The 10405-nt window shown below is 44.1% G+C and overlaps 1 protein-coding gene across 4 annotated transcripts in view; it reads left to right on the top strand.

Annotated features, from left to right (window-relative positions):
* The first annotated feature begins 2843 nt into the window (after positions 1 to 2843).
* LOC147459218 (protein root UVB sensitive 6-like) overlaps positions 2844 to 10405 on the top strand; it is a 47205-nt gene continuing 39643 nt past the window's right edge. Inside the window, exons 1-7 of one of the 4 annotated variants that reach the window (XM_086510523.1) lie at positions 2844 to 2995; positions 3367 to 4107; positions 4208 to 4306; positions 4597 to 4707; positions 4819 to 4890; positions 4970 to 5080; positions 5264 to 5383. In XM_086510523.1, the coding sequence (XP_086366649.1) occupies positions 3586 to 4107; positions 4208 to 4306; positions 4597 to 4707; positions 4819 to 4890; positions 4970 to 5080; positions 5264 to 5383 (1035 nt within the window). In that variant the 5' untranslated portion in view covers positions 2844 to 2995; positions 3367 to 3585. The other 3 variants (XM_086510522.1, XM_086510524.1, XM_086510521.1) reach the window with 3 other exon arrangements.

Genomic DNA, 10405 nt, shown 5'->3' with positions numbered 1-10405 from the left:
CCACCCATACTGGGCAGAGATCCTTAAATGCCTCGTTAGATTCAAACATAGGGTCCCAAGGGAGCACGCACACCGATGCGCGATTGAGGAACAACGGGCTTTTCGCCAAAACCTTCTCAACCATTGCACTGTCATTGAACTGAACTGACACGAATCCTTTTGCTATATATTGGGTGAATATTACTGAGCCATGTTGATTCAACACTAGTGGACTGCAAAGCCAATTACAGAGCTCAATTCTATTGGGAACTCTCCCCATAATCCGAAGACCAGAGTGGACTTTGCAACCTCAGCAAGTTGTTTTTTCACTATGGCAGGGGGAACAACCACTGTAACAACATCTTCCACCTCGACACGCTGCGGGAGCGCCTTCTTGAGTGCTTGGAAAGCTCTGTCCCCTTTGGCCACTTCAGCAGCATCCTCCTGTGTCGCTGAATCTTCGTGCGACCTTTTGCTCAATGACAGTGCACAAAGGATTTCCGCTAGGTCTTTTTTCACATGTATCTTTCTTTGTTTTAGTTCCTCCTTACTCAGATTAATAAGGGAGCTTTGACCGCTATCATCGGCGCCCGGTTTCGCAAGGTCGCCAGTCAGCTTGATAGCCTTCAGAGCGTCGGGCTGCTCTATGCCTGACACTGCTTCGCGTAGGACAGCTTAGAGGAGCTTGCCATGGCATGGTGATAGGCCTCACCGACACCAAGTTACAAAAGGGTTAATAATCGCCTTAACAAAGAGATGATAATCTCTGATAATAATCGCCAAAGATAATAATCTCGTGGTTCAATGGGGGGGGGGGGGGGGGAGATGCAGTGCCTTGCTGCTTAACGCACCGCGCGAATGCTCAGCTCACGGTCTCGTACAAAAGGGAGAACTTAATCGAGGAGATAGAACTCCACATGCATATGCGCTTATTAGGTAGCTCAAACTGCGATTATTAGGGCAATCCCAAAAGCGATTATATTATCTCCAAGTCTTAATAATTCCATATACCTGCCACAATAGGCAATCCCAAAGGCGATTATTAACGCCAAGTGTTAATACTCGCTCAGCAGATGGATGGGGGCTCGGCGTATGCAGGCACAGCTGGGCAGGAGGGGAAGCAGGGACGCTACTGCCCTACAACAACGAGAGCACTCCCAACTCACCGGGCGTGCACACCCTGCTTCTGAAGCCTTTGGGCAACTTTAGAGAACTCAACAAACTCTAACCCTTTGCAAACTCAGAACCGCTGTGTTGCATCCTCATTATACCTAAGACCTTCAGGACTCCATGCTCAGTGAACAATTGAACCTTCAAGAATATCTCTTTTATTAAGGGATTGAGTTTCCTCCTTGCAAAGAAGCAAACCGAAAATAATAGTTGAATTTTTGAATTTGCAAAATTTTTCAACTAAGTTCTCACATATTTCACCATTTTTTCTTCCCTTTACCAAGGTTTGCTCATTATATATATATATATGCGCGTGCATGTGTGTGTATATGTGTATGTGTAAAATAAATAAATATATGCATGTGTGTATGTATGTATATGTATAAAATTTACTAGAACTATGCAAGGTGAAGCTTCACTTTAGCATTCTAAAAGAACAGAATGCAAGTGAAGTCAAGCCTTGTAAGGATAGGATGTGAAATGAAAGGTGAAATAGAAAGATTCATTTAATATTTTGAAATAGAAATAACATTTAAGGTAAGTCTCCATCATGGCACTGAAAACAATGAAAGTATGCCTAACCCAACTCAACCCTAAGGCTTCTTTTAGGAAGCCAAAAATGTACCCAATGTCCCTATTTAAAGATGGAGATATACAAATGTCAATACTCTCTCACAAAGTCACAAGGGCCTAAAAGAAAGAACTTTAAAAAAAAGTTTACAATCATTAGCTTTCCATGTGGCATTTATCCGCAAGCTCTATCCAATGGTCCAAAGATGTACCCAAAATCTAACCCTTTACTAAGGACTACTTATGTAGTCCAAAAAATTGTGCTAAGCTACTCCGTGTGAGATCCTAGTAGCAAAAGACACCATTGCTCGTGATAGCCTATAGCATGAGCGTGATTGCACTTTCCATTTGGTATGTAAAAAAATTGTGCTCCTCTTGGAAGATGAATCTATGCTAGTTTAGAGTCATCGTAGCCATCAAGGATTGAACCTTAGACATAGTGAACAAATTTTGTACATGTCCATGATATAACAATGCTCCATTTTATTGGGATACGACGTGCCCTAAAGAGGGGCCATCTTTATATTGGCTCCTCTACCCTATGAATAGTCTTTTTCTTTTTTCTTAGGCGACTGAGTTTAAAGGTGCTTACCGGAAAGACTTAGAGATGAGTAGCCCCAGCTTTAGTAGGGTTAACGACCTTCTAGCAGAAAGCTGGTCGCACCCACACGGTCCTTGGTGTGCCTACGAAAACCTTGCTAAAAAGTGACGCTACATATCAAATCCTCATTGGCCATGGATTCCGAGAGTCAAGCTCCGTCCTTGTTGTCCAGGAAAATAGCTTATCCCCCCCCCCCCCCCCCCCCCCCCCCCCCTCTTTCAAAGTGCTAACAGCGCTTGCCTCCAGCTTCGACTTTCATGCCTGCTCTCTTGGAATCACCAAATGGAGTAAATCCAATCCCCCCACTCCCCCTCCTCCCCTTGAGTGAGACTCGGATTTTATCAAAATTCCAAATTTACAAGATTTTTGAAACCATTTTCTAGTATATTTTACCTATTTTTCTTCCCTTTACAATCAACCAGGCTAATAACCACTGCCTCGTCCCCAAAACGGTATGTCCGAGGCTTTGAAGTTCGGCGCTTGGCGAATCAAATGCTGAGTATGAGAGAGACTCATGCTGAGTATGAAAGAGGTGTCTCTGGGCTCCATTCCAGGTGGCACTGGTGGCTACAAAGGGCAAAAGCTCTCAAACTGAAGTACAGGGAGAGGGAAGAGGATCAGCTAGCTTTGCCCATCTCGATCCACAGGCTCCGCAAATACCGCGTGATTTCTCAGGTACTCTCTCTCAGCAGCAAGCACATCTCTCTCTCTCTCTCTCTCTCTCTCTCTCTCTCTCAAGCATTCACGCACACGGTTCGCTGGCCGGCTGAGTTTTGGTAATGCCCCTTCTGCACTGTGGATCGTGACGTGTCCCTTTGCTATTTTCAAAGCTCCTTCTGGCATTTGATCATCGTTTACCTATTGTTCGATCCTAAATACACTCTACCCCTCCCCCGGCGGGGCGTTTGCTTTCCTTTTCTTCTCTTCTGTCACAGGTGCTAATTCTATTGTTAAGTTCAAATTGCGTTTTCGGGAGGATCACCCTACTGACTTGCTCTGAGGATGTGCAATGCCGATTGATTTAAAGCTCTGATTGTGGGTTTCAGTCCTAAAACTGCTGAAGTTTACCTTGTTGTGGCGAAGCTACACCAAATCAGCTCGTTCAAATCAACGAAGACATTTTTAATCTCTCAGCCTAGTTCTCTTTCACTGCTTTAGCAATTTAGTCGAGAGGATTCCAATTGAGAAATCCATTCTTCCTTGTTGTTGAGGCAAATGGTGCCTAGCATACTGGCCTTTGTGGATGCTGCCTGAAGTTTTTTACGATGCCGAGCCCCGTGCCTTGCAGGGGCATGCCTGCTGCACAGCATCAGCCCAGGTTCCGTGCTTTAGATGATGAAAAGAGACCAACTCTTAGCTGCCCCACAGCCCCTGCCACTTTTGATCACATGACTGCTGCAGCTCGCTTTTCTCTCCATAGCAGATCATCTGGTCAGGACATTCACAGAATTAAGGAGGCCATGCAGACATGTGCGCGATCACATTGTTTAGATGATTTGCCCTGCCATCAAGGAGGCACTGTGGAACAAACTACTCAGTCTCCTGAAAGACCGAGAGCCTCTGAAGGCAGGAGTCGATTACAGGAGAAGCTTTCAAAGAACATCACTAAACGCTACTCAATCAAAGGGAAATCAAACAATGAAGGAGATGGTGGCCAAGCATTATGCGTAGAGGTCACAGGAAAGGGAACTCAATGGAAGTATTTTGCAGCAAAGCAGGGATCTGGCATAAAATCGACCAGCACTTTTCAAGTAGTCGACACTAAGCCAAATCAGAACCCTTTTTCTGTAAGTTGAGCTCACTAAGACAAGGAGTGTACAAGGTTTGCAGAGTTTATGGAAGGCATTGTGTGTAAGGTTTCTAATGTGAATATTGCCAACAAAGCAGGATTTAGTAGCGTTTGTGAGATCTTGTATAGTTCCGGAAGGATATCCAGAGAGCGTATCTTCCTCATATACACCCTACATGCATTGGCGGGCCTTAAAGGTAATGTCTTGAAAATTTGGACCTTGTTATTTTTTATATGTTCTAGCGTGAAGTATTTAGGTGGATGACATGTGCTTAAGAATGCTTGATGTAAGCATAATAATGCAACTTACCTTTTTCCTTTTTTTAAGACAATCTGCCCATTGTGTTCTTTAAGGAATCATGTAGGTGATCACATGTGATGTGCATGCTGAATGTTGACATTTTCTGCTACAATGTATAATAAAGATGTCTTTGAAGAGACACTTTCCCTCATCAGCTAAAGATAGTCAACTTCCCACCACGTGCAGTACTTTTTTGGAGGTGCAATGAGCGTTTTTACCACCAGGTCATTGTTGCATGCTGTTGGTGTCTCTCAAGGGGCAGCTTCTACTGCAGTGGCAGCCAATTGGGTCATCAAGGTACTCACAAGATAGGCAAATAAAAAAGGTTCAAGAATGTGATCAGTCATATCGATAGTGTTCGCTTATTAGACATCTCCAGCTGAATTGTAACCTGGCGTGCTTGGACAGGATGGAGCCGGGAGGATTGGAAAGATGCTATTTGCTCGACATGGAAAGAAATTTGACTGTGACATGAAACAGGTCTAGATTGTTTGCAAATGCATTCATTTCCCACTTGTAAAAACAAGGTGTTTACACGTGGTTTATTGGTCCTTTTCAGCTGCGTTTTATGGGTGATCTTCTAATGGAGTTTGGAGCTGCTATAGAACTTTCTACTGCAGCTGCTCCAAGCCTTTTTCTGCCTTTAGCATGTGCTGCCAATGTTGCCAAGGTCTGTTTTTACAATATATTTCTGCAATGTTCTCTGAGTGTTTCTATGGATAAGTAAGCTGAACTGAAATTAAGATGAGGTAGCAGCAAATGTTTAGTTTGATCTCTATACTTGGATTTTGAAAGTGAGGCAATTTAGGTTGTTGTTTTACTTCCAAATTTGTTATGTTGTTTGTTGAATCAGAATGTTGCAGCAGTAACCTCGACATCGACTCGTGCCCCGATCTACAAGGCTTTTGCATGTGGTGAGAACATTGGTGATGTGACAGCTAAAGGCGAGTGCATTAGCAACATTGCTGATTTGGTAATTGTCTTGACTTCCATCTAATTGTTATGTCAGCATGCACAACCCTCAAGTGATTGTTTGGAGAAAACATTTTGTTGATCATCACATGCGAAGTGCTTGTTCTAGGTCCTCAATATAGTCAGTCATATGTACTCTTAATGCTGAAATTAGTTTTAACTTCATTTGGTATTTTGTGCTGAGTTTGGTTGAAAGTTGGGAGGAGTCAAGGCCAACTTCATCTTGATTGAATTGGTGGCTCGACTTTGCATTACACCAGATGAAATGGGACCACTTGCTGAGGTAGTTCTAGCGGCACCAGGACGGGATGTTGCCATTACACCTGTCATAGGCAATCTTTGGTTGCATTGTGAAGGGCATCTAGGGCACAAGGACTTCTGTATCATGCCTTTGGAGGGGTGTGATGTCCTCTTGGGAATCCCTTGGTTCCATAAGAACAATGTGGTGGTCGACTACTGGGCGAGAAAAGTAACTTTGAAGAATGAAAAGGGTAAAGAAATAGTACTTGATGTAAAATTTAAAGGCGAGTCCGTCCCACTTGTGTCTGCTTTGGCCATTTCCAAACTAATGAAATCTAGTTTGTTTGTTTTACTCGATCTTCTTAGATGAGATAGATGAAGAAGAAAATTTCAAATTTATTCGACCTCGGGAAGGAATGACAAGACTTTTTGAAAGCTTAGGCTTATTGTTTCTCCGAAGGCTTACAAGGAGAGTTACCTCCTCAGTGTCGTGAAGATCACACCATTGATTTGATTAGCGCCCAAACGAGGAAATTATGAACCAAGTGAGAGAACTTTTACAGAAGGGTCTCATTCAATTGAGTACACCTTACTATTCACCAATGTTGTTGGTTTTAAAGAAAGATGGATCTTGGAGAATGTGCATTGACTACAAGGCTCCCAACAAAATCACCATCAAGGATAGGTTTCCAACACCCAGGATCGATGATATATAGGACAGCTACAAGGTTCTACATGTTTCAATAGAATCGACTTGAAAAGTGGCTATCATGAGATCAGGATCGCTCTTGGAGCTGTGTACAAGACCGCGCTCAGGATATCCTTTGGATTGTATGAGTATTTGGTGATGCCTTTCTGTTAGGTGCAGCGGAATGATTGTTTGTGCTTTGCTCAAGATGAGTGCTCCGAACTGTGCTCAAGGGTTCCTTTTGTTCTTATGGAAGGTAGAGCCTTCCGTTCTTAATGAGAGAATGCTATGATCACGAACAAAGTGAGTGGACACTGTGCGTGCAAGTGTATGAGACTGAGAGATAGAGAGAAGAGAGATATGACACCAGAGACGTTGTAAAACCCTCCTCCGAAGGCCCCACTCTCGTCGGTGAGAGTGGTCTACTTATGATTGCACAAAGTGGTATAATGACGATGCAATGGACTGATGCAACCTGGGACTATGTCGGTGATGACGAAGTCGACCTAAGGGCTGAAATCTGCAATCTTTCTACTGTTGTCCAAAAACGCTATGGGTTGCAATCTGCAAATCTTGTATCTGCTGAATTCTGACTCTATGTCGGTGACGATGCCGATGACGACGATGTGCTGAAAACGCAGATGCTGAAATTTGCGTTTTCCGGGCTGAAACTGTAAACCTTGCGGAAACTGACCGTGGGGCGAGGAACTGCTGCAGGGCGGTGAGATCTACGAGGTTCGGGACTTGATCTGCGATGTCTGACTGCTGAAAACTGAAAACGCTGGTCCTAGGGCTGATTCTGTCGCAATAGATCTGCAAAACGTTGAGGTTGCTGGCAGATGCAAAAACGCTAGGGCTGAAAATGTGTTTCTGTCGCCGTGGCTCTGCAAATGCAAAACGCTAGGGCTGATCTGAGGTCCTGCTGTCGCCGGAACTTGCAAGTGCAAATTGTTGGCTGATCTGGTCCAAAAATGCTAGGGTGTTGCAATTGGAGCAAAAACGCTAGGTCACTTGGGGGGTTCTGTTGAGAAGGTGCCTGTTGAGCATGTGCTCCTGCTGCTTCTTCTGCCAGAAAGTGCTAACTTGGGTTTGCTTATATACAAACTTAGCAAAATTGCCCTACCTACTTTTGTTGGGAAGTCACTTAAAAATAATAAGTGAAAAATGTCAAAAAAATAGGGAAATCAAGCTAAATGCACTGGAAAATTCCCCTAACTGATGCTAATGGATTCTGATGGGAATTCTGATGATCATGCTGTGTGCAACCAAAGGATATGAATCTATGATTGGGCATGCACGGTCTACGAATAGACTCACAAAAGTGCCAGATCACTTCTAAATCTAGACTGACTGGACTGATTGAACCCTGATCATGCTGTAGCTTGTCCATTGACACATAGGGTTGGATGTGTCATGTTTCACTTTCGGTCTCACAAATGCTCCTGCAACGTTCAATAGGATGATGGATAGGATTATTTGAGAGTATTCATCATTTATGGACATCATCTTATTCTCCAAGAATGAGGCAGAGCATCAACACCATCTGTTACAGGTTTTCCAGCACTGAGGCAACATTGATTGGTGGTTAATGGGAAGAAGAGCGAGTTTGTCTTACCCGAGATCCACTTCTTAGGACACATTGTCTCTGTGGAGGGTGTCAAAATGGACCCAACCAAGATCGAGTGTCACAAGACGGGCACCATGTGCCAAGAGAAAAGAACAGACTGAACGAACTTTTAGCACTTCAATAAAAGCTGAACTGAGAGAGAGAGAGAGAGAGAGAGAGAGAGAGAGAGAGAGAGAGAGAGAGAGAGAGAGAGAGAGAGAGAGAGAGACACGCGACACGGAGTGGCGGAATTCCACCCCAGAGAGTATTGGCCCCAAACCTTGGCGCCCCTTTCGGTGTTTCTTTATATTGCATCAACACAGTACAAGCCGATACTCCAGACTCTGCACCTTCTCCAAGAAGCATGCTAGAGAATGAGCCCTTAGCATATATTTAAAGGCCCTTAGTCTATGAAAAGCAGTTTACATGAAAAGCCTTTATACTCAAAAGCTTCTGGTCGCAAAAGCAATGCCAAAAGGTGCCATCGTAATTTATGGAAATCAGTACAGCTTGCCACATCATCAACCAACACAAAACGCGGAAATCCGTACAGCCTGCCACGTCATCAGCCATCGTAATTTTCGGAAATCTGCTACGTCATCAGCAGCTACACAATTTCTTGTGTGTGTGTGTGTGTGTGTGTGTGGGTACTGCTTTATTTCCTTTATGTCACTTGGGGCCGCATCGAACGGGGTCCCCATTAGTTGGTAGGACTTCTTCTTATGTTACTTGTTCTTCTTAGGGTTTAGTTCCCTCGGCCGGCATCTGCAAGTTGACTCCATTCTTCGGGACTTTGACACGACAGCAGTTTGTGACATCTCCCCTTCTTGAAAGAGAGTAATCGTTCGTGATTACAACATATTTGCAAAACAACTCAAGTTAGCTCAAAAAAATTTACGAGGGTCTTTCCGAGGGACAATCAATTTTCTCTTTTTGTTAAGGAGTTAGCTTCTCCTTTCGGCTCTTTTGATCAAGGAGTTAGCTTCTCCTTTTGTCCAGATCGAAACTCTTGATATTCCGGCGCAGTAAAAGTAGCCATCACACCCAGACCGTACTGATCTTCCACAGGTGTCTTGATGCACTAAAATTACATACCCAGGCAATCTCATCCAATTAGGAATATTCAATAGTTGACACATCACAATGCAACACAAATGCTTACATATGCATGTTACAAGACACAACAAACAGCGCCGCTGAGCACTCCCCCGAGAGAAACCGTCTGCGGTATGAAGCTACTGAACGACTACCTCGTCACTCCCCCGCAAATAACCTAAAAAGGTCCGGGCCATAAGCTCAGAGGACTGTACAACCAAACGCTCCCCAAACCGCAGTCTGCGTCGTTTGGAGGTTCAAGCACACAACCAAACGCTCCCCAGGTATCAGCTTGAGTGGTTCGGAGGGTTTCTAGCATACAACAGAACGCTCTCCAGGCATTGGCCTGCGTCGTTTCGAGGTTCAAACAATACCAAAATAGTATTTCTCAGTGCTCTACCCGGGAGTAAAATCTCCAATATTTGAAACATTAGTATTAAAACCAGAATAGCACAATTCAAATCGGCACCAAGACAGGTTTAAAACAGATAACATCCATTTCAAACAAATTCCAAACAATACTTTCTCAAACAATGTTCAAAAGTATCTAACTAGAAAACAACTAGAGAGGTCATTCAAGGTTTTGTTCGGACAACCGAACTTTGAGGACAACGGGCTTGCCCTTCTGCATCACGGTGATGGGTCGGTTCCGGACCTGGAGAGTTGCATCATTCTTGTCGTGCCAGGGTATGCCCAAGAGAATGTCGCAATTGCCCAACTTCATAATGTGGAAATCGGCTTTTCCATGATAATCTTGTATAGTCACTTGAAGTGCACCAATGAGCGGTACCACTTTCAGAGTTTGCCCCGTGGCTAGCTCAGCTTCAATTTCTCCACCCTCTGCATCATAGTTTGCCTCGTGGCTAGCTCAGCGGTACCACTTTCAGAGTTTGCCCCGTGGCTAGCTCAGCTTCAATTTCTCCACCCTCTGCATCATAATCAAAGTGCATCTGCTTCAAGAATTCTGGATTGATGAAGTTCTCCATAGCTCCGGGGTCAAAGAAAATAAGGGCTTTCAAGCCATTGACTTTTCCATAAGCTCTGCATAATTCATTAAAACTCTTGAGGTGTATACCATAAATATCGGGTACTAGTCCAATAGCAGGTCTAGCCTTCTTGGCCAGAGGTGGCCCTGGGGATCTGTCTGACGTGGGAGCAGAAGGTTGCACTGAGGACGTCGAGGCTCGCTCAGGACATGTATTGAACGTATGCCCTGTTTGGAAACATTCGAAGCATCGACCTTCTTGTAACAAGACGTCTCATTGACATTGTGTTAGACGAGGCCGTTAAGGTTGGTTTTCATGGGATTCCCGAGAATTTGTTCGTTGTTGCCGGTTTCTGGTTAGTGACCGGAGGTTCTTTTGTGGTAAACTCCAACTTTCCTTGCATGAGCT

This window comes from Adiantum capillus-veneris, chromosome 4, assembly GCF_014529385.1.
Source record: "Adiantum capillus-veneris isolate H3 chromosome 4, ASM1452938v2, whole genome shotgun sequence".
Lineage (NCBI taxonomy): Eukaryota > Viridiplantae > Streptophyta > Polypodiopsida > Polypodiales > Pteridaceae > Adiantum > Adiantum capillus-veneris.
The sequence above is the reverse complement of the archived record's forward strand: the minus strand, read 5'-3'. Positions and strand labels throughout refer to the sequence as shown.